This window comes from Acanthochromis polyacanthus, chromosome 6 (assembly GCF_021347895.1).
Source record: "Acanthochromis polyacanthus isolate Apoly-LR-REF ecotype Palm Island chromosome 6, KAUST_Apoly_ChrSc, whole genome shotgun sequence".
NCBI classification, from domain to species: domain Eukaryota; kingdom Metazoa; phylum Chordata; class Actinopteri; family Pomacentridae; genus Acanthochromis; species Acanthochromis polyacanthus.
In genome coordinates this window covers 19,312,142-19,337,255 of record NC_067118.1, presented here as the reverse complement: position 1 = coordinate 19,337,255, position 25,114 = coordinate 19,312,142, and the positions used below count along the sequence as shown (strand labels likewise).

Sequence of the window (25,114 nt, the reverse complement as noted above, 5' to 3'; positions counted from 1 at the left end):
TACACAACATACAAGGAATTTGGTTTCGGTTGTGTCACCCAAGAAATATGGAATAATAAAAAATAAAAAAACTATAGAAAGAGGAACAGGAAGGAAAAAATAGTAGGAATAAAATTTAATATAATACAAGATATACAGACATTTACAGCTAGAAAGGAATATATAAACATAGTAGTGCAAAAATGATGTCTGCAGAGCTATCCTCACCAACTTGGATGGGTGACAAAAGTTACATGAACCCTTGTGGACACATAGATGCAGAAAGGATTAAGGCAAATGCTTGTTCTGAAGAGACACCATGTGAGGAGATTCTCTGTCATTCATAACTTTATAATTCATCATTAAAAGAGTTGTAATTGAAGCAGTGTTAGACTGCTTTGACTTTACATGCCTAAAGATCTGAGCAATGCTCTGTACAGCTCTGGAATAATCGCCTGCTATATTGAACTATATCCTGTAAAAAAGTCACAGCCTGTTAGAAACATCCATGGTAGCCCTATGTCTTTCTCTGTGTGCAGTGTGCAATGCAAAGCACACTGACGCGTACCTATTGTAGTATGGATGAATGTGTGTGTGTGTGTGTGTGTGTGTGTGTGTGTGTGTGTGTGTGTGTGTGTGTGTGCTGTCTGCTTTCAAAGTTCACCTGTTTTCGCACACACACAGATAGAGGGTACGAATGGCCCCTCAGTAAGAACCGCAACCAAACAGGGTACAAACATGTCCATTATAATCTCAGAAACAAATCAGTAGGTTTGGCAGCAGTGTAAATCTGCTTCATTGAGCTTTTAAGCAGCATTTCTAGTGTGGCTAGGAAATCCACACAAATTGGATTTAGGCTGCCATCAACCTATAATGAGATTACTGCATTACTAAACAGTATTATAGTGAGACAGTTAAAGCCGTTTTTCATTCTTCTGAAAACATTTTTTTTTTAAATACCTTATCTCAATTGCCTCATAAGGGTCAGTTTTCAGCATCATCATTTGTATTCACATCATTATTGCGGAATCCACAACAAGAGTTGCTCTAAAACAGGAGCCAGGCTGAAAACAGAATTATGTCACCGTTTTTTTTCCAGTAGTAGAGGTGAAAACATTTGCATAATGAGTGATTTTATTCAAACTGATTCAGCTTCACAGCATCAGTCGCTTGAAACACAGTGTGTTGATTCCATTGAAGTTCCAACTGGATGACTGCTATCAGCTGAACTGTGAATAAATGATGCTGGATCTTCTCACCTTCTTCTGTTCGTGGTGGGTCATGGATTATCTTCAGGTAGCACTCAAACTGAGAAGCCAGGATCTGGCGTCTTGAATTTCCTAGAACAGTAGCTATGTCGCTGTTGTTCTCCTGCTGTTCTTCCACTACCATCTCCACATAGTCTAGGGACCCCACATCCTGACACTGGGACACCTGGGCAGTGGAGTTGTTCAAAAAAGTAGACACAGTATATTACAGGTACTATAAATCCACCAGCCCTATAGCTAAGGCAGTGTACATTCTTCTCTTGACAATGTCTTAGATAGTTCCAGCTGTATTCACCTCTGTGCCCAGTGCCAGGGCAAGTAGCAGTGACAGTGTCAGGGTCCTCCACATATCTCTGAGGAGAAAAGAAGAAGGAGGATAGTGCAACATTTTATCAGGGTCGCTTATCATTTGTGACTACACGTGAAGAAGCGGGAATTTGTAATAACAGGGTAAAAACACTAGACTATGAAAGCATACAATAAATATAATATCTTTCAATGTATCTCCTTATATAAAGTATTGCTATTTTAATGCAAACTCAACTCCTTGTGAATGCCTGGTCTTCTAATCACGTTCATGTATGTTTATCTACAATATGCGTGTTTTCTCATGTATCGGGACAGGAAGCTCAAGCTCCAGCGGTCATTCCTCTCCACTGTCCACTCAGGGTCACAGAAAACAGATGTTGGTTTATTATTATTTTTGGGCAAAAGGGCAGCAAGTTCCCTGTCGTATTCATCTTCAACAAGGCAGCTAATGAAGCAGAGGCTCTAAAAACCAATATATACAGCGCAAAATGTCTAAATGAACAAATGACACCTGAGTCATTCCATCTCATTTCAACAAATCTGAGGAAATTTTGTTGCATGACCTCCTCTGATCATCTCCAAACTTTTTTTTTAACTATCCCAACATAAGAATAGATTACTTGCAAAGTTTTAACATCATATGATTGCTATTTGCTAAGTTATAAAATATTTAAATCCCTATTTTTCCACTCGGAAATTGATATGTTAGGTAGAAAGGCTTGATTTAGGAAGATAATACTGGGAACTGACTGATGATATAGACTTACAAGTGATCTGAAGGGTTCAAACACCTTAACAATAGAGCAGGAAAAAAAAATTTGGAATGAATATACCCATTTCTCTGTGGTACAGGGCAATTTAAAAATTTGGCGAAAATGGCATTTTTCAAGAATTTAGGCATTTTTTTCACAAATTTTAATAAGTAACAAGGTTCATATGTTATAAAAATCTCAAAGTACCTTAAAAGTTCTCTCTAACCTAAAAATATCCAAGAGCTAGCTAGTCTCCTTAGACCTCAAAACGATGCCTATTTATGAAACAGACTGAAAAACACCATACATATATTGGCACAGAAACCAATGTGGGACATGGAGTAGAAACATGAAACTTTGTCTGTATAACAATAAACATCCGAATAATTGATATCTGAAGTATCAACATTGTTTCTTGAATCCTTCATGGCCAATTTAACCAAGAAATGCACTATGTTTTATAGGCGTTTTTTTAGGAATTCTAACTAATATATTGCAGTTAAAATGAGTTATATTGCCTTAGGTCCCATGTAAAACATGTAATTTGTCCCCAACTTATCACACCACTATTTCTGTCCTTTGAACTGCTTGAATTTCTCTGAAATCAGGCCATCATCTGCACCAGATATGTGGTACTGTCCACCATGGCGTGTTGAAGGAGCAGTGATTGGACAGAGGATGTGGGCTGTAGGCACCCACACTACGTCATCCTTTCTAGGCCATGTGAACTTCTTGCTGGGACCTTTTGGGTGCATGAATTTCACTTGCAAATCTTCAAATTCAGCTGATAAGTCAAATACGATACCGAGGCTGTCCTGAGAATGCAGTCTGGGAGTGATGCCATTTCTTCTTATTCAGTTACTGTATGAAAGAAAAAACAATGTCTATATAATAATTAACTTCAGATATGCCCTTTGTAACTTATACTACGATGCTGATGCTTCAGATTCATCTTTCATCTTTAGTTGGTCATGTAAATGGTTCCTAAAAACAAAAACGAGGATCAAAATGTATAGTAAATTGATTCAGCAGTTGCTCATCTTTGGCACAAGAAACAAATATGAAAGTAAGTTCACACATACTTCACACATACTAGTTCCTCCAAAAAAAATTTGAACCGCGTACCATGTATCCCACATGCACTTTTTAATGCCTAAAGTTAGGCTATTTTGGGTCTACACCTGAGTTCAACAGCCTATAAATCAATAAATAAGCTTTATTTTAATGTTTTAAAACTTTTACCTTATGCAACTTTCATTAGTAAAGAAGAAAATTCATTCTTTCAATGTCTTTTCACAAGAATAAGTCCTAAAATAGAGGCATGAAAAACCCAAAATAAAGTCGCCCATGAAATAATAAGGATATTTTGGGAAATTCCACAGTCCAGTATTTTTTTATTTTCATTCATTTCTATACTTTTCTCACCAGAAGGGTAAAAGTTTTGGAAGGGGAAAAAATTCTGACCATGTAAAAGGAGTATAAATTGCTTTTTTTAGTAGTTTAAAACCCTAAAATCATAGGCGAGGATTAAGTTTGGACTGACTATGGGTATTAGATTAGATCATTACTGCTTATACTGTATGTTTATAACCATAATACTTTGCATTTGTTCATAAAATTACCCAAATAAAGCCCAAAAAAATTTTTGGGAGGATCTGAGAAAGTGGTGCAACAAGCATTTGTTGAATTGACATGGAATGACTCACCTGTGTTCTTTAAATTGTCATTTCTAGAATGCGTTTGTTAGAATATCATTTTACATGGTTAATTGCTGGGCAATCACTATGTCAGATGGCACATTCAGGTCTGAATGAAACACAGAATTGTAGGGCACCAAGGAGGACATTTGATGCTGACATCCTATATTTGCCTTTGATGATACCGAGGATCCCAAAAAGACCCCAAAACCTGGGTCTGTCTTTTGTGATTACAGTTACAAACATTTTGACAGTAAGTAATAAGTAAGAAGGAAAAAATGAAGGAGAAAGAAATGTAGGAAATGCTGTCAGTTAGGGCGTGAGGGTTTTTGGTGAGGAGTGCTTTAAATAGTAAGAAAAAACACTCATCATTCTATGTTTGGACTTTCATTCTTACCTGCTCTTTCTCACAAAGAGCAAGACAGCTGTAAAGAAGAAAACGACACATAGTCGAGGTTGTTTTTCCTCTTTATGTCACAAATTTTTTCTGTATTTCTAGAAAATCAAGAAAAATTCAATCTTTTTTTTAAAACAGACTGAATTTACATGTCAAATATAAGACATTGGAATAAATCGTCTGTCTTTGATTAATATTTTCCCTTTTTAAGATAACTAAAATATTTTGACAAAAAGACTTGTAATACAGTTGCTAATTTAAAGCAGTTTCACAAATATTTCCTTTTATTAATTTGATCATTTGCCAGCTAGCTAATGTGATTGATTTTAAAAATGTAAATTACCTAATTTGTGGCAGAAGTTGGGTTCTTTTAGTCTGTGCCATGACAGAAAGCATTCACAATCATCCATCCACTGTCTTCCGGTTATTCTCTCAAGCAAAGTTTTCCTGTTCTTCTAAGGCATTTAATAATCTCGTCTCCAAGCTTCTCACCCTACTTCTCAGGTTTGGCCCAGTCACCCTGCAAAGGCAGCCCATGTAGAGAAAGCATAATTCATCAGACCAGGCCACCTTCTTCCATTGCTCCGTGGTCCATTCTGATGCTCACGTGTCCATTGTTGGTGCTTTCAGCAGTGCATAGGGGTCAGCATGGACGCCCTGACTGGTCTGCAGCTATGCACCCTTATAAGCAGTTGCAAAAACTGTAATGCATTGTGTATTCTGACACCTTTCTATTAGAACCAGCATTAATTTCTTCTGCAATTTGAGCAACAGTAGCTCATCTGGTGGATCGGACCACACAGGCCAGCCTTCACTCCCCACATGCATCAATGAGCCTTGGTCACCAATGACCCTGTTGCCAGTTCACCACTGTTCCTTCCTTGGACCACTTTTGGTAGATGCTGACCACTACAGATTAGGAACACCCCACAGAGATGCTCTGACTCAGCCGTCCAGTCTCCACAATGTGGCCCTTGCGAAACTCTCTCAAATCCTTATGCTTGCCCATTTTTTCCTGCTTCTAACATATCAACTTTGAGGACAAAATGTTCACTTGCTGCCTAATATAGCCAACCCACTAACAGGTGCCATGGTAAAGAGATGATCAGTGTTATTCATTCACCTGTCAGTGCTCCTAATGCTATGCCTGATTGGTGGACATCACAAGGCAGTCTGCATTGTCTGTAACTTGAACCCAACACATCAGGAGGCCACAACAGCATGTGAATCATTCTCATTTTCATTTTCTGTTTAAGAAAGTCACTCGTCTGCTCTTTAAATTTGCTCCTTGAAGTAAATGAAAACCCATCCACTGACTTTGACTGTGTAGACAATATTTTCTGTCAGACTGCTCCAGTCTATGGTGCATTGCATTTCAAACTGCAGTGTGATACCATTACCTTTGGACTGTTGATGGAGTTTCTATCAGTGACAACCACGGCATGAACAAAAGCCACAAACATTCAAAATGACAATTCTATTCATAAAGAACCTAACAACAAATGCCTTTCTATCTGTTATGTACACAGTTGTCTCTAGCAATGTATTGTTCCCAATCAGGGCATTGTAAACCCAAGGACACACAGGCCTCACATATAATACCTTGGCAGCGCACGCTGTGTGCCATTGTTGCAATAAACACTGTGAACAATCTATCTGTATCTATTGTAGCCAAGTGGATTGGTTTGTCTTTGTTTTGTGGTAGCAAACGGAGAGGCTGTTGCATTTGTCACTTCCTTTGTCTGCGTCTTTTTGTCTTGTATTTTCTCCAGGGTTATGACCTCTAACTTGACTGTATGAAACGAGGAAGATCAAATAATTGCAGTGAAATGAAAAGATGTCTCGTAAATAGTTCTAACTAGGCTAATGTATGAGGTCACTAAATAATACGCTCTTCACACAGATTTAAATATTTGTACATGTTGGTTTGTGTGTATGAAGGTGTGTTTGGTCTCTGTTTAAACGTGGGTCAAGCAAACACATTCAGACACACACACACATATCTATCCTACCACTCTTTCCTCTTATTGCCACTCTTCAACAGTCTCATCCTCCCTGCCTGTCTCATCTGTTTTTTCTCTTCTACACTGTCGTCTGTCAAAAGTTTATCTCAGTCACTCTGTTTCACACTGAGTTTCACTGTGTGTGAGACTGTCTTGGTAGCCAAAGTGAGGATAAAAGCTAAAATCCCCTGAATGTCACTTATGTGTATGAATGTGGTTTCTGTGTTTCTTCTGGCCTGTGTCAGTAGAAGTGTTACTATGCAGAATGGAAAAGCATGGAAATCTGAATTTGATACTCGTCTATTCAGTGTATGGATAAGTGTTAAGTGTTTGTCATGCTGTTTAGAGAAGGCAACCAGAATGTTTACCACTGTCAGCCCGGTCTCACGGGATTCGTGAAACTGTCACGTCAGTTTTTGTTTCGGTTTCGTGCGCACCAACACGATGTCGTCATGTTTTTCGTGCCGCTCACCACGAGCGAAACCCGCTGTGGTAATCACATCTGAAAGTGGTTTATACCGGCGGATTCATGATGATCTAAGCTGTCCATCGGCGTTTGCAGCCGCCGCTGCGGCCGCCGCTTCGGCCGCCGGACATTCTTTAAATTCCTATGCAAATTCGGCGGATTCATGACGATTTAAGCTGTCCATCGGCGTTTGCGGCCGCCGCCAGACATCCGGCCACAATGGCGGCCGCGGCGGCGGCTGCAAACGCCGATGGACAGCTTAAATCGTCATGAATCCGCCGGTATAAACCACTTTCAGATGTGATTACCACAGCGGGTTTCGCTCGTGGTGAGCGGCACGAAAAACATGACGACATCGTGTTGGTGCGCACGAAACCGAAACAAAAACTGACATGACAGTTTCACGAATCCCCGAGAAGGTGGTCCACAGTGAGCTTGTAATAGAAAGGCATGCAACTGAATACACAATCCTAAGCAGAGCTACCTTTATCCTGTATCTCTCAGACTACAAATCTGCAAACTCTGTACAACGTGCCTCATAACTGGAGCACAACTCAACATCTGCAACTAAACTGGTTCAAGAGACACTGCAGCAACATCTTTGAACTGCATACATACACAGCATCACAAATAACCAAACATTTATCTCTGATAACATTCATGGCTTATTCACTGATGTAATTATCAGAAATGAATGAAGTACCTTCTCTGTTCAAGGATAGCAAATCAGAGAACAGCGGAAGAACAATAATATGATATTCCTTATTAATGTAATTTGGAAAAAATAATGCCAGTATTGATAGCACCGGCCCATTCTTTGTCAGACAAGCTGTTTTTCCTTGATGCTCACTGTTCTACCGTTGCTGCTGGAATAAATGATGTCCACTGGGTTTGGTGTTCATTGATTTGTATCAACAGAATCCACAGATGTAATCTTCTGGCTATTACTTTGGCAGCATGTTAGCAGACATAGTCAGACAGCAACATAACAGCTGCACTACCAAACCATGATTAACATCTACCTACTTGTCCTCAGTTGTCAAATATGGTGTGAAAAACCTACTGAGAAATCTAGAAATTAGTATTTGGGAAAGTGCAGTGCCTGTTGTCTGGGGTCAAATGTTGATGTGTACAGAGACTCCTGTTAGAATCTTGTCTATGACATCATACATTTGCTGTTGATAATGTTACCCAGCAGCAGGGAATTCACCCACAGGATGTCAAAGGTCAGCCAAATGACCACATATACAAGCACTGTTCATCTAACCTGCTTTAAACTTCTCACCGTACTTCCTTGGGTCACCAGCAATGTGCCCAGTGGTTCTGAAGCACACCAAACGTACAGATGTCCAGATATGTAAGAAAACATGGGCACACTCAGACAGAGATTCCTTGAATTGTAGGTTGGTGAACTTTTGAAATGGAAGTTGTATGGGCCCTGAAATGTCCTGAGCTGAGCAGACATTGTGAGAACAGGTAATAACTCTTGATCACTGCCTGAACTAAATGAGAAATGAAAACTGCCTCCATATAAATGAATTCTGTGTTTTAACTAGACAACAAAAGATCATTATTTGACTAAATATCATCAACCAGATTCAGCTACAAGTGCCAAATTCAACACAAAAAAACTACAATTTCTGAAAAGTAGCTACAAGCCACATCCACACTGCTGCCGCTGTGATACCACTGAAAGTTCATCCATCCATCCATCCATTATCTATACGCTGCTTAATCCTCATTAGGGTCACAGGAGGCTGGAGTCTATCCCAGCTGACTTAAGGTGAAGACAGGAGAGACCCTGGAGAGGTCACTAGTCTATCACAGAGCTACATATACAGACAAACTTTAAAGTTACCAGTTAACTTGAGCATGTTTTTGGACTGTGGGAGGAAGCTGGAATACCCGGAGAAAACCCACGCATGCACAGACTCCATGCACAAACATCCTGGGAAGGCCGGGAGGGTGAAAATGCTAACCACCAAGCCACTATGCAGCCCCCACCAGAGGTCTCAGAATAATAAAAACTGCAATGACCAGCACAGGCCTTCATGTGCTTTCTGTTTATTATTTTTTGCATCTCAAAAGCAGCCATATTTAGCAATTTAACTCACAAATTCTCCGCTCCATAATTCAGCCTAACGTCTGCTTACACTGCAGCAAAGCCAAGAAAGCATCTGTAACTGTTGGCGCCTATGTTAGTTGAAATTCTTCCAATAGCTCAGTGTGTTCCTTTAAAGGAGTCCTGATTGCTTTCTCCAGCAGACCAGAGAAGGTCTTAGAGCAGTCATTGTCAAACCAGAATGCATGTTTGTTAGTCTGGTAACAGCTGAAGAAACAAGTCTGGGTCACGAGTACACCATGTGTAACATACTAACGATAACCAACAAAATAACAGCAGGGAGTCATCAGCCAACATGATTAATTATAAGAATATTAATGTAAGAATCAGAAAGTCAAGTCAGGTGCTGGAGTGTCAGTAAGTGTTTCCTAGCAACTAAAAAGCTGAAGGTTGGTGGTGTTTTTAACCCTCGTGTTGTCCTGTGGGTCAAATTGACCCATTTTAAAGTTTGAAGAGGCAGGGGGAAAAAATATTTTCACAGTGAAACGTCTGATGCCTACATTTTCAACATGTTTGGGAAATTTTTTGAACATTTTTTGGTGGATAAAAAGAAATACTAAAAATGTTTCTTAAGAACACACTGACAAAAGAAATCAACCAAAATCCAGCCAAATTTGCTGGATTCTGCTTGATTTTTTTTTGTCTGTGTTCTTCAGAAAACATTAGAAGATTTACTGATATTTGGAATCACTTTAGATATTTTCACTCATTTTTTGGAAGATTTTTACTATTTTTTTGAAAATATTTACAAGAATTTTCTTGGCAAATTTGGGGATTTTTTTTTAAAGTAAAATTTTTATAGGAAACTTTTAAAGAATTATTGGAGTTTTCTTCCTGAAGGTTTTGAAAATTTTCAGAAATTTGGGGAATTTTTTTCAGACAGTTTTTTGGTGCCCGTAAATGAAGACCTCAGGAGGGTTAATAAGTGTGTCTTCTGTATACAGGAACTATGAACTGCTAATCCACATGGCATGAAGGCAAATGTATATGTAATGAAGCAAGGACTGAGGGTCAGTGATTGTGCGCAGCATATCAGTGCATTTTAACTAATAGAAAGAACACAGCAGGAAACAAAAAGACAAGAAATTCCTACTCTTGTACTGACTTTGCTTCCTCAACTGAGGAAATTACCTTTCCTGAGCCAAAAATTCATAAAATGCTTTGAGATCATAAGACAAATCATCAGAAGCGATACTGTGGAAAGGTTTAGTCACTCAACTGTTTTCTGCCAAAACCAGATTTCCCAATGGGGCCAGAGGTTCAACAATATGGAAAGGCCGGTTATAAGGACTCCCCTGTTACTTAGTACAATGTGCTATTGCTTTAGGTAACATGCAAATATGTCTACATCTGAAAAATAGGAACTGTATCTTAATAGATCATCTAATGAACCTCAGATTTACTCTGACACAGCCAAGTCACTCTTATTAACAGACAACAAAATGGGTGAACAATAGTAATAACTTAGAAATGATTATGAGGTATGTATATTTGAAGCAATAATCTTGGAGAGAAGCTTTGGCCACTGCTCCACCCTTTCATCTGCTTCAAATATTATCACTCTAATGTTTTATTTAAAGAACCCAGGAAGGCCATGCCAACATCTCTGATCAGGAGACTCATGAGGCTCATTATTCTTCAGATCCAGCAGTGGGAAGAAACACATCAACATGTTTGTTGACATCTTGTTAGGGTCAGATGGGTCGTAAGGTTTCCTTCTTCTCCAGATGATCCAAATCAGTGGAAATCTGAGCCTCCCAATATCAATCTCCATAGGAGCCCTTCAGGGATTTGTTGTTCTAAGTTGGACATATATAAGACTGCAGAGACCAAGAGGGAATGATCTTGAATGCAACCTTCACTCCCTGAACCGATGAAAGGATTGTTTCTTCAGGACTGAAGTCAATGGACAGAAAACTGAAAGGGTAGACGAGTGCAGCTACCTCGGCACCACTATTGACCGTAAACATTAATTTAAGCTATAAGGTCATTTTTGCCACAAGTCAACAACACCTATACTTCATGAAAAAATCTGCAAGCTCCATGCTAGTCCATCAGTTCTCCAAGCTTTTTACAAAAGTTTCACTGACGGCTTGGACTGGAGTGATGAGCAATATTCACACAATACCTCTGCAAAAGATTGTTTGGATCAGAAGCAAGACAACTGGACTGGATCAGAAATCAGTTCACAACAAGGAACACATTGCAGGCACTGTCTACATGATGAACACAACTTCCTCTTCTCAGGGTGTAAATAAGGATCTCTGGTATCCAGGAGGACTTCAGCAAATTCCCTCTGTCTTTAGAAGGTCTGAATTAGCTCTAGCAGGATAAACAGTTTCTCTGACACTGTAGTACTTTAAATAAAAGGCATGAATTACTTTTTTTGTATTTACAAATGGGTTCATATACACTGAACAAAAATATAAATGCAACACTTTTGTTTTTGCTGCCATTTTTTATGAGATGAACTCAAAGATCTAAAACTTTTTCCACATACACAATATCACCATTTCTCTCGAATATTGTTCACAAATCTGTCTAAATCTGTGATAGTGAGCACTTCTCCTTTGCTGAGATAATCCATCCCACCTCACAGGTGTGCCATATCAAGATGCTGATTAGACACCATGATTAGTGCACAGGTGTGCCTTAGACTGCCCACAATATAAGGCCACTCTGAAAGGTGCAGTTTTATCACACAGCACAATGCCACAGATGTGGCAAGATTTGAGGGAGCGTGCAATTGTCATGCTGACAGCAGGAATGTCAACCAGAGCTGTTGTTCGTGTATTGAATGTTCATTTCTCTACCATAAGCCGTCTTCAAAGGCGTTTCAGAGAATTTGGCAGTACATCCAACCAGCCTCACAACCACAGACCACATGTAACCCCACCAGGCCAGGACCTCCACATCCAGCATGTTCACCTCCAAGATGGTCTGAGACCAGCCACTCGGACAGTTGCTGAAACAATCGGTTTGCATAACCAAAGAATTTCTGCACAAACTGTCAGAAATCGTCTCAGGGAAGCTCATCTGCATGCTCGTCCTCATCGGGGTCTCCACCTGACTCCAGTTCGCCGTCGTAACCAACTCGAGTGGGCAAATGCTCACATTCGATGGCGTCTGGCACGTTCATAGGTGAATCCCGGTTTACACTGTTCAGGGCAGATGGCAGACAGCATGTGTGGCGTTGTGTGGGTGAGCGGTTTTCTGATGTCAGTGTTGTGGATGGAGTGACCCATGGTGGCGGTGGGGTTATGGTATGGGCAGGTGTCTGTTATGGACGAAGAACACAGGTGCATTTTATTGATGGCATTTTGAATGCACAGAGATACCGTGACGAGATCCTGATTCCCATTGTTGTGCCATACATCCAAGAACATCAGCTCGTGTTGCAGCAGGATAATGCACGGCCCCATGTTGCAAGGATCTGTACACAATTCTTGGAAACTGAAAACGTCCCAGTTCTTGCATGACCAGCATACTCACCGGACATGTCAGCCATTGAGCATGTTTGGGATGCTCTGGATCGGCGTATACGACAGCGTGTACCAGTTCCCGCCAATATCCAGCAACTTCGCACAGCCATTGAAGAGGAGTGGACCCCCCGCCCCCAATAAAACAAAACTGCACCTTTCAGAGTGGTCTTTTATTTGTGGGCAGTCTAAGGCACACCTGTGCACTAATCATGGTGTCTAATCAGCATCTTGATATGGCACACCTGTGAGGTGGGATGATTATCTCAGCAAAGGAGAAGTGCTCACTATCACAGATTTAGACAGATTTGTGAACAATATTTGAGAGAAATGCTGATATTGTGTATGTGGAAAAAGTTTTAGATCTTTGAGTTCATCTCATAAAAAATGGGAGCGAAAACAAAAGTGTTGTGTTTATATTTTTGTTGAGTGTATAAATGAATTTTTAAAGGGACACATTTATCTTGTGGACTCACGAAATAAATTCCAGTCCAGTTTAAATACAGTTCTTAAATTGGATTTATTTATTTGATTTGTTTGGACTGGTGCTCTCATCACAGAACAATTTCATGAGGGAAGAATAACGCTGTTACTTAATTTAAATCAAGTTACTCAGTGATGACCCCTTCGAACGCCCACTTTTCTTCAAACTTCCTCTCCCTCTAAATCAGTTATGACCTCCTACAGTTCCCAACATGCCTTTTAGACACTTTCCAAGAAATGGTCATTTTCATGTAGAAATCAGATGCTCAGTAGGAGTAGGTGGGAGAAGAAGTGGTGATTTTATCAGCTCAGCATGTCTCAGAGCCTCAATGCTTTCTGGTCATTTGAGGTAACTGTTGTGGCAAAACTGGTGTGTATCTCTGGACCTGTGTATCTTCTGAAGTGAAGCCTTGTGCGATTAATTGAATATATAAGTAGAAATTGGTCATTTTTAAATGTTTTTCAACCACCGAACACCTAATTCTCTTTGAAGTGGTGATGATAAGATAAAGGTGTACTTAAGCAAGTAAGATATTAGGGTTCATCAGTCCAGATTAGGAGTCACTGATTAGAACCTCCTGGAAGGTGGACTGCCTTTTTTTAAACCTCTGACATCTAGGGTCTACTTTGCTCTATGCCAAGATCCTTCAGAAAAAAACATTCAAACATTAAACTATGGCAAGGTATTTAAAAGATCTCCCAATTATGTGAAACTAATTATGGTGTGGTACAGATTTTGGTAGTTTGACCTGTACTGGCAAACGGCAAACCTGAAGTTGAACCACAAGAGAACATTTCTACAGAATAATAATTCCAAGCCCACCGACATATCTACTGAGGAATGCCTTAAAACGATGAAACGGTGGGTTATGAAATGGAATACTCAAGAAATCAAAGCTTAGATGTCAATCCCAGTAAATGTTGTGTGGAACCTTCAAATGGCTTGCGACTTAAAGAACTTTGAACGGAAGTGTTTGAGCAAACCGACGTCAGAGACACTTGACAGCGATGCAAAACACAAGGTATTCAGTTAAATGAGATTATAAAACTTTACAAACATTTTTCCACAGAAGAATATTACATTTAATGATAGATATGTCGCATAAATGGTTGAAAATCCTATTTAGTCTTATTGCGTTGTTCAGATAAACCAACTTTACCTGTAGGGACTGCTTCAAAGACAATCAAAGTCCATATAAAAAGACAGTTGCCAGTTTTTCACATGACTGTAGTTGAAGCTCTCATGGGGTCAGGGGTCCTCAGTCGAGCTGATGGGAAATCCAAATATTGCTGTTTTACTGTACCAGAATTAGGTTTAATGGCCTTTTCTTCCAGTGAAATGAACCGCAGATGCTGCTGTGACGTAAAACAGGGCTTTGTCCCGACCCAGGGGACATTATTGCCCAAGTTATGAGTCGTTTCAAACATTGCCCTAACTATAAAAACTTAACTGCATTTTTGACTTGCAGAAGAAAATATGATTGTGTACTTAAATTATGTTATTTTTAAGATAACTAAAAGAAATACAACTTAAAGGAAAATTGTGTCTTACTGTTAGAGATGGGAGTGTTTGACAAAGATAAGATAAAATACCAGGAAGAATTAGAGGGAGCAAAAAGTTAGAGCTCATTACTCTAGAGATGGGTGTTTACTCTTCATTTACACAGTACTACTGGCAGATAATTTTCTACAACTACACTGTGTGTGTGAATGTATCAAAGTATCTAGATCTTTTACTTAAGTCAAGTAATATTTCTCCACTGATATGGCATTAAATAGAACATTACTGGATTGTGAATACTGCTGCAACAATGTGTAAATAACATGTTGTAGCTGGTTAATCTAGTTCATATAGTTAGGATTAGTAGAAGTTTAAATGTCAAATATGATGAAATTGCTTACACTTTAGGGACATCTGAGTCAGGACAAAGTGCCGCAATGAGACATTGCTTTAGAGGACCACTAGTTACTCCACCAAGGAACACGACGGAGTAATGTGATGATCGACATTGGTTTGTCTGTGTCTGTTAGCAATATTATTCAAAAACAGACTAACAGATTTGGATGAAATTGTCTGGAAAGGTCAGAAATGACTCAAGGACCAAGATTTTGGCAGTGATGCAGCTTATAGTCTGGATCCACGGATTTGTTAAATATTTCGGTATCATTCTGAGACAGCGGCACAGTGTCACTGTAACTATGACAACAAGTGAACACTACGATCACATGATTGCGATCCTACCACAAATCAACTGCTGTGGACTGTTGGAAATGATCCAGGGAACAACTGATTAAATTGTGCCGGTGTTTCCGAGTTCCATCAAATCTGGCCGTATGTTATATCTTTAGGTTATGCGATTCAGTATCCGTACATAACATACACATGCAAAACACATGACTGTGCTCAGCGCAAGGTAATTTTGTTTGTGGGTGCATCGATATTAAATGACCACATTCTGATCACCAATAACTAATAAACAAATGCTGCATTTCTACAAAAAAAAAAAGAAGAAGCTGTATTTCTGACAGTGCCATATGGTGGAATGAACAGCCCTGGCTGTAGTTTCATTCTTGGTATGCTATAAAAGTTATTTTTATGTAATGTCTTTCTCTAAATAACAACTATCAGCTATATCTGTCAAGTAAGTGTAATGCTGTAAAACATTCAGTGTCTCCTCAAAAAACATCACTGAGTAGAAATGTAAACTGTAATGGAAATATTCAAGTACAAGCACTTCAAAACTGTATTTATATATTGCACTTAAGTGAATTTACATAGTTTCCAACACTGCTCTAAAAAGTCTTCCCTTCTAGCTCAGTGTTAATGTCATGTTTCATTGCAGAAATGAGCCAAAGGAGTTATTTTAGCTCATGCAGCTGCATCTATCTTGTCACATGTTTCTCATCTGCATGGTTTAAACTAGTCAGTTCAGAATTACTTTAAGACTAAGCACTGACATTACATTTTCCAATAAGCCGCTCTCGTTAACTGGTTTATAGATCCAGCTATCAGAGCTCCCTGCCCATGCAACTCTACTGAGACCAGGGAAGTGTGTGTGTGTGCGTCTTCTAATGCATACTTGTGTGCATCTGCTCACACATGTTTCCCATTTATTTGTGTTCCCATTGGGGAAACCACAAAAAAGCAACAAAAACCATGTCTGTATGTGGGGAAGGCAGAGGAAGGATGAAGGTTGAGGAGGACGCCATTATCTTCCACTGTCATCCTGCAACCACTTCCTCCATTCTCTCCTCCGTCCACTTCTAAAGAGCCCAACAGGTTAAAAATAAGCTATTGTTGCATGTATACAAAGGAACATGGAAGGGATTTTCATAGTGAGGGGACACAGCTGACATTCTCAGAGCCTTTTAAGATGAAAGCAGTGTTAAGTATTGAAAGGTACGAAAGATAACTTTGCAGAATCAAAGCAAAAATTATTTTGAAGATGAAGCTGCTGAATGGCTGCAGCAAGGTTGCATGTCATCACACTTACTGACAATAAAATGGGAAAGAATTGGAGATGGTAACTCATTTTAAGCATCTTAGGGTTGTGCTGAACTCCAGCCTCAATCTTAAAAAACACAACAAAAAGGTAACCATAATAATAAAATTTAGCTTACAAAATTTAACAAATTCGGCCTTTCATTACAACAAAAACTATATCCTTGCTCCACTGCATGATCCTGTCTCACATCAAATGCTGCTTCACAACCTGGTCATTTGTTGGTATTACTGCACTAAAACATATTGAACAGCTTTATTTTTTTTAAAAAGTCATCGAGGTATTTGACAAAACGCCACAGTCATTCCATCACTCTGCAATCTTAAAGAAATATCGATTCCTAAACCTTGAGAATTTCAAGTTATTTAAAAGTGCTAGCTCAACATATAAGACTATGAATGGGATGGGCCCACCACCCCTGCAGTATTTTATCCAAAAGAGAAATGGTATTACCTGTCAGCCACCAGGGATGACTGAAGTCAAATTTAAAAAGTCCTCCTTTGCACAGAATACCTTATCAATTAAAGGTTGCACAATCTGGAATACTTTACCTATAGCTATCAGAGAAAGCTCCACCTTTATCGGTTTTAACAGACAGTATAAGACATGGCTGATTAACAATCAAACTCGTGAACATTGAGAAAATCAGACACTTTAAAAAGAGGCACTTTAACTATAAGCAGCTCACTAAATAATAGCACTATAGAGTAGGTTTAACCCAGCCAGAATGAATTTATCATCATTGTCTTTGTTTTACTATATTGTTTTGTACATCTGTAACCCTGTATGTTTTTCTTTTATGTTTTGGACAACAGATGTAAGTTAGACTTGTACTAAATCCAGCTTATTTACAGCAATCTTGTGTAAACCTATGAGATTGTATGTTCATCAATATGCACTGTCCCAGCCAAATAATTTAAAAAAAAAACTGCACAGAAAAGTCATCAAAACTATACAGTAGGCCTGTTCTGAAAGCTTTCTGAATCTGGCCAGTATATTTTTTTTTTGCAAACAGCAGCAACAGTTTGAGTAACTGCTGTAGGACTAACTACAGAGGTCGGATTTTTCATTTAGTGTGTTTAATCATGTAGTGCTATGAGGTTTTCAAGGTTTGTACCATGTCACTTATAAGTGAAGAACTGTGTCTGTGTGGCTCATCAGCAACTGTACATTCAGTGTGCTTCAAATCTGGCAGATGTATAGCAGGGAAACAAAAGAAGTGCAAAGTCAAGTTTGAAGTGGACTAAATAAATGGTAGCTCTTCCTGTGGTACTCTCCCTGGTCTTTATCTGCCTGTTGGTGGAGCCTACAGTTCCCCTATTGCTAGGCAACATCATTAAAGATAGGACTCTAAAATGTTGTCACAGACCGTGTCTTCATGAGCTTGACTATGCTGTATACGATTGGGTTTTTTAAGCATCTTATCTTTGTGTTTGTGCACGTGAACATAATATCTTGATTTCAGAAACCCAAATAAGCACTTCTTACTTTTGGAAAGCCGACTATGGCCGAGGACCCAGTTGCATGTATACATCCAATCCTGGTTCCTGAGACTTCACACTGCATAAAAATATCTGTAAAACAACTGAAATTTTTGCACCCTTGCTGCCATTTTAAAAAATAAATAAATCCAAAAATCAGTACTTGTATTTAAAGGCCTTTAAGCAAAGTCTTTGTTGGAGTTTGTCATTCTAAGTTCTCACACCAAGATTTTGGTGTGAAAAAAATATTTTCATGTCACACCAAGACATGAAAAGGTTTATTGCAAACATGGATCTGCTCTAAATATCAGTCTTTTGATTCTGATTTTCAGTGTCAACCCTGGTTAAAAAAAAAAAAAAAAAAAAGAAGAAGTCAGTCTCATAAATAGTATATCAGCTGTCAGCAATGATCAAAGTTGAGATAAAGCTCATAACTGGGTGCATATAAACACAATCTAGAGTAAATGATTAAAGAAAGAAAAAAAACTAAAGGCAGGATTGTAGAATGTTGTGAGATCAAAGACTAAAATGGAAGATTGAGTGTAAGCATAGACTGTAGGAACTGTATTTGACATTTAACAAAATCAATTTTTTTTAGTAATAATAGCATATTATATAATAACAGTTACAGCAGCAAAAGCACTGATCCTACTGATATCATAAACAATAGCTTTTTGGACTCAGCAAACCAGTTGTCCAATCCATCAGGCACAGAATAAAAGTCTTAAGACCCTAGAACAAGGGGACAAATGATCTTGCATGCATTGTTTGCTATATAGGTCCAGTATGGTTAAAACATTTTTTATTATGTGAAATATGTCACCAAGGTAAATCTTTTCAGCACAGATGAGGTCCTACTTTTTTTTTTTGCGTGAACCTGGTCCAGACTACCACAGTAAATGAATAGTCCTGACAGCGAAGCACTGAGGGGGAAGTGTGATAATATGGAGCTGCATGAATGCAATTGATGACATTTATAGATGGCAGCATGTAGAACTATGAATATCAACATGCCAGTCTCGCTTTGACCGCACATTCAGTAGAACTTAATAGTCCAGCTGCACCACACTATCATTCTGCTTTGGGGTGGAAAATGCTCTGCTATGTTTGTATTCCTTTAAACCAATCGCAGTCATTGTGGCCTAAGCAAAGGAAGTATGTTTTGGTGGTCCTTTAAAGTATTGATGCCTGGAAATGCTGTGGTGTAACATTTGCATGCAGGGAAATGAGCACTGTGTATTCATCCAGATATCCATTATCTATACACCACTGTGGGAGTTAGTAAGAACCCATGCATGCACAGGGAGAACATGCTAACTGCACACTGAAAGACCCCAGGCCGAGATTGGAATCCAGGACCTTTGAACTGTTAGGCGACAGTGTTCACCACCAAAAAAAAAAAAAAAAGCAGAGCTGTCTTAACTGACAGTCCAAGTCTTTGTATAACTTTCAATTTTGGCTTCATTTTCAGTGTGGTATGTTGCTGCCTAGTTGGTAGAACACTAAGAGCCAACAGCTAGTCAACACACAAGATCCTGTTATGCAATGGCCATAAGGAGGTTTAATTTACAGGTCAAAGAGGGTACCTGAACCTACAGGCAGCAGATGACCAATGGGATGCACTGTGAAATATACTTGTCTAGCATGGAAACCGATCTAGACAGAAGGTATTGTTGAAGTAGATTATGTGTTTATATTTGAGGTTCTGTATCTTCTTTGCAAGCTGAATGAAGGCGCATCTTCTGTCTATAGCATTAATATCCAGCATATCTGGGTTTAGGCTCTATGAAAAATGATCTATTAACACTGTCTGATCTTGTAAATCACTTAGGAGAGCCAGCAACACCAGCATTATCAGGGTTTACAGCAACCAAGCTGTCCATGTATGAGTGATTACGGACTTGGTTATGTTCCCATAGCTGGACCTAAAAATAGCTCCGCCAGCTTGGAACCATGCCATGTGGTGTCTTTTATTTTAGTATTTGTATTTTTTTTTTTTTTTGTCTCTGGGGCTGTAAAAGAAACATAATCACAACAGAATAGGGAACAGAGAAGGCAAGTCTTTCTTCTTGATTCCTCTCTCCAACTAAATGCAAGTTTTACCACTAAACAGCTGAGTGAAAGTGGAGGTAGGTTCTGGAGAGACGATGGACACCTGTGCATGTTAGGGATGTGGAGAACCCAGCCGCAGACATCACAGACAGAACGCTAGGCATAATTAAAAGAATTTATTAACTAAATCAAAGAAACCTTTACAAACTGAAAGCGAGACTGAGTGGACAAAAAACTAACTAGACAGCGGCAAAACAGTAAACTAAAGAGGTACTTACACGAGGAGAACTAACACAAAAGCAAACTAGAGTCCAAATAGCAAATCGAGTCCAAAAAAGGTTTATCCAGAAAAGGGTGAAAAATGACAAAGTCCAACAACTGATATAATCCAGCGGTGGAGGGTAAGTGGTAAGTGGGGAGTGGGGAGTGAAGATAGAAGCTGCATGGAGATCCAACTATGCGCCAGCGAAGACTGAGGGGAATGGCAGAGCTTACATAACAGGGAAGGAAACCAGGTGGATTGAATTGAGCTGATTGCAACAGGTGAGAGTGATGAACTAATGGGAAGACAGAGCCAGGGGACGAGCGAGTGGAAGAGAGACAGAAGGGAAAGACACAGCCAGAGGGAGACAGAGACACACAAGCCAAAAACACACACTAAAGGGCAACAAACACTGAGGGAACAAAAAGGCAGCAACAGGGCAGAATCCTGACAGTGCAGTGGTAACTAAGTCAGTCCTAGCAGTCTCTCCCATCTATCAGTACATGTGGGAGCCAGCACACTTTGACACGGATCTCAGATATGGTCAGCCTGACACCATGTTCACGACCAAAGCATCTACTCTGATTCTTTCTTCATCCTGTTTCTCATTCATCTCGCTGAGGTCCAACCCCTATTTCCCCCTGAGGATAAACAAACCCCATCTAGTTCTGTCCAACACATTTCCTCAGTATATCAAAAAATGTGACAATTTATTTTTTTTATTTCAACAAGTTGATTCCTAATGTGTAAAAGGCATTCTTGAATCCCTTAAAAGATCAACAAGTAAGCTTTTTATGGATTTACAAGAAAAGATAAAGATAGCTGAAGCTCATTAATCATTCCTGTTGGATTCTTATTTATTTCCTCTGACAACAAGCCCTTCAACCCTGCACCTATTATTTACAACAGCATGCAACCCCACATGTCATTTCTCTAGAACGAAGCCTAAAATAAGCACAGGTTTTTTTGTCGACTTGGAGAAGGGAGGGGCTTGTTGGCTTGTTTGTGTTATGAAAACTGGAAAGCGAGTTGGGGGTTGGGACCAAAGTAGCAGCCAAAACACCTATTAATACACTGATCGCTGCCTGGCCAGAGCAGGCTGTTCCAGAAAGTTTCCCACGGACAGATGAACAGTCAGACTGTAAAGTCCAGGAGCGGGAAACATTCGGAGGTATTCAAAAGTCAGGCAAGGAGCTGCTCCGAGATTGATGCCTTGGGTGTGAGGATTATAACTTGGCAACACTAGACGGAGAGGCCAGTGAGTGTTCCTGAAGACACTTCACTCAAATTGCATTATAGATAAAACACACAAAACTAAACAGAAAAAGAATCTCTGTTGGTGACATAGAGGCTGCTATGGAAATTTCACAAAGGCTGTGGATGGAATTACATCAGTATTAATGAGCCTCTATCACACAAAGTATGTATAAATACAATGAGGTTCATTTTTAGACAGATCAGTCACATCAAGTAACATGAAGTTACTCATACAAAGAGAGCAGATCCTGCCAGTCTGTAGGGCTTTTCTGGTGATTGCTAATGTGCATGTAGAAGAGAATGAAAATCACCCAGGAGAAATGCAAATTATAAGAGAAATAACAAAGCACTTATCAGCACATCCAGCCTGCTGAGAACAATACCAGGATGGCTTGTGTACTGTCTGTATTTCTCAGAATACCCTGTATAGTGTTATTCTGTGTTTACGCTGTTGAAGCACACTGAATGTCAAATAACACTTGGAGTTCCCCCTTAATTTGAACTGTTTTGTTATTTTACCACAGAGCACAAGTTTATAAGACAGATATGCTTTTTGCACATTTTTGGATTGCTTTCTATTTTTATTTTAGCGGAGACCTCTTAACGTAACTACTGCTTTAAAAAATTGTGTTCATCATAGTTTGATTGCGTCTCAGAGCATTCTGATGACAAGAAAGACTCCTGTTAAATCACTGTAGTATTTTTTGGGATATTGTAAACACATTGTTGGGTCAAAAGGGGTTGTTAGGGGTTTATTAGCAGCTGAACAGCTGGCTAGATTTCTTTAATACTTTACCTACATTTTTAATAAGTTGTGGTAGCAGTTTGGCATTTAGCTCATTTCCCTATGAAAACACATTCTGGGATCATGGTGGTAGGTAGAGGGTTCTGGTTTTTATTCTGTCACATTTATTAAATAGCAAACTAACTAGCAATTTTACACTAGAAGCTCACTAACTAAGGAGCTGGTTAGCACTTTCACCTTGCAGCTAGAACATCCCTGATTCAAGACTTGGCTTTCCCGGGATCTATCTGCATGGAGTTTGCATGTTCTCCTTGTACTTGTGTGGGTTTTCTCTGGGCTCTCCGGCTTCCTCCCACAGTCCAAAAGCATGCTGAGGTTAATTGGTTACTCTAAATTGTTTGTAGGTGTAAATGTGAGTATGATTGTTTGTCTCTATATATAGCCCTGTGATAGACTGCTGACCTGTCCAGGGTGTCTCCTGCCTTCACCCTAATTCACCTGGGATAAACTCCAGCCCAACGTGACCCTAATGAGGATTAAGCGGTGTATAGATAATGGACGGATGGATGCTCACTAACTTTATCAGCAGAATGCTATCTGATAGCCACCGTATCTGCAGCCCTTTTTAAATGTTGCAGTTTAAGGTGTATTCTGGCTGTATTGTTCACCGGATTTCAGCTGTTCCACTGCACGTTTTCATCTTCACATTGCTAGGCAACATTAGCTACCATTAGCTACCTACATACCACTTCATACCATCCTTTTGTAAATCCTTTGTAGTGAAATGTTGTGAAGTTATTAGGGTAAGGCATTTGAATAATAATATTCTTATTCTTATTACTGATCTGTCCAAAAGTTTCACAGTGAAGAAAAAAACAGCAGCAAGTAGAAGTAAGTTCAAACTTGGAACACGTTGTTTCATAAGGTTGCTGAATTTAGACAGGAGAACGTCAACAAATAGGCCTCTAAGGTTACACTGTAACAAAAGGTTTCTAAAAATTAAGGTTTTGTTTGATCTTCTAATTTACAATAAATTCTAATTTACTTAATTCCAAACTGGTGGACAGTTTCATACTTGAAAAGTTAACTGAATGGCAGCTAGAAAAGAGAGACTCAATGCCTGCCTGCTGCTGTCAAAGTTTACAAATGAAACCTATACTTCATCCTTGGGAGACTGTTCTTTATAATTTTATGGTCTTAATCAAATAATGTGATAGCTTTAATGAAGTTAGAATCTTGTCGGACTGAATCTGGTCTACTGCTGATTTTATTTTTAGATCTCTTTTGCACTCACATCTCACCATCAGTTCAACTGAATAGAAATTGTGCTTTCTATTTCCTGACCCAGCGGTGACGTTAAGGTTTAATTTTTCATTTTTTTTTATAACCCAGTAGGTTTTTCAGTGTACCCAGTGTCATTATTTGCTTTTAGCAGTGTTGGCTAACTGTATCCTCCCAGGTGTTGACTAAGCACTTATTTGGCATCTGTGTTTCACATATGTGGAGATAATCACAACTACACTGTTCTATTCTTCTTTATTCTATTCATATGCTACTTAGAATTGCAACAGTAGAAGCAGGCAACAAGCCAGCTCTGGGTGTGACCTTTCCCCAACCTGCATTAATAATCCTCAGTGATATATATATACGAAACCCCATAGAGAAAATACATAGTTTAGACATGTGACTGAGGCTATCAGTGTTTTTTTTCTATAGTGAATTAAGCTTTAATCATGATAAACACAGTCCTATAATATTTCTAATGGAACTTATAATGTTTATGCTGCTTACCACTGAGTTCACAGACATCTTAAAGTACTATATTATTATTATAATAATAAAGTATTGAACTTACATCTATACATTATAAATTCCTGAAATGTGTTGCACTGTTACAGTTTTCCTTCTTCATAAGTGTAAAGCAGTATGGCATCCTGAGTTATATGCTGACACATTTCTCACGACAAGAAGAACACTAGAAGCCATGCCTGGACTGTTCCACATATTTGGAGCTGAGACTTGTGCCTTACCTTTTCTTTGAGAGAGCTGTCAAACTGTCTTTTCCTCCAAATATTCCCATACTTGCATGATCCGAGCAGAGAAGTGACTCATGCTGCCTTCCTGTCAACACTAACTGATCCAGACCACCGAGCAGCAGCAGTCAAGCTGGACACCGAGCAAATACTGCTGTCCTGTTTGCACTTTCAGAATAAAGCATGGCAGAAGTGCATTGATATTTCAGTTGGTTTTAATTAAAACAATGAAAGAAAAACAAAAGCCAAAGTGAACTGTTGTATTATACAGTTCTATTGCTGGCATGGCCTAATTATTTAAATTTTTGACATGATTTTTGTATTTCTATAAGTTTTTCATCATGTGTTGTTCAGAAATCTAAAAAAAAAAACAGTATCTCTATTATAATATTCAATAAGTAAAAAGCACTCAGAGAGTGCAGTACTCCGCCAAGGCTGTTCATTCCCCCATATGGCATTGTCAGACATGCAGCCTTTTTTTTAAAATAAAGCCAGCATTTGTTTATTAGTTATTGATGATAAGACATTGATGGGACTGGGAAACACCACCACAATTTCATCAATTGTTCCTTGTATCATTTCGGATGGATAAGTCCCGACAAGTCCGCAGTGGTGGATTTGTAGTAGAATCGCAATCATGTGATCGTCAGCAGGCAGCTGCCGTAGTGTTCACTTGTCATAGTTACATTGATGCAGTGCCGCTATCTCACAATGATTCAGAAATCCTTAACAAATCCGTGGATCCAGACTATAAGCCGCATCACTGCCTAAATCGAATCACTTGGTCCTTGTGTCATTTCTGACCTTCCCTGAAAATTTCATCCAA

The 25,114-nt window shown here is 39.1% G+C and overlaps 1 protein-coding gene across 2 annotated transcripts in view; it reads right to left on the bottom strand.

The window, feature by feature from the left end:
- calcrl2 (calcitonin receptor-like 2) overlaps positions 1 to 24,425 on the bottom strand; it is a 36,019-nt gene extending 11,594 nt beyond the window's left edge. The window contains exons 1-3 of one of the 2 annotated variants that reach the window (XM_051949655.1): positions 24,286 to 24,425; positions 1,543 to 1,600; positions 1,239 to 1,413 (exon numbers count right to left, since the gene is read on the bottom strand). In XM_051949655.1, coding sequence (XP_051805615.1) covers positions 1,239 to 1,413; positions 1,543 to 1,600; positions 24,286 to 24,335 — 283 coding nt within the window. In that variant the 5' untranslated portion in view covers positions 24,336 to 24,425. The remainder of the gene's footprint in view (positions 1 to 1,238; positions 1,414 to 1,542; positions 1,601 to 24,285) is intronic. The other variant, XM_051949656.1, reaches the window with a different exon arrangement.
- Positions 24,426 to 25,114: the final 689 nt, after the last annotated feature.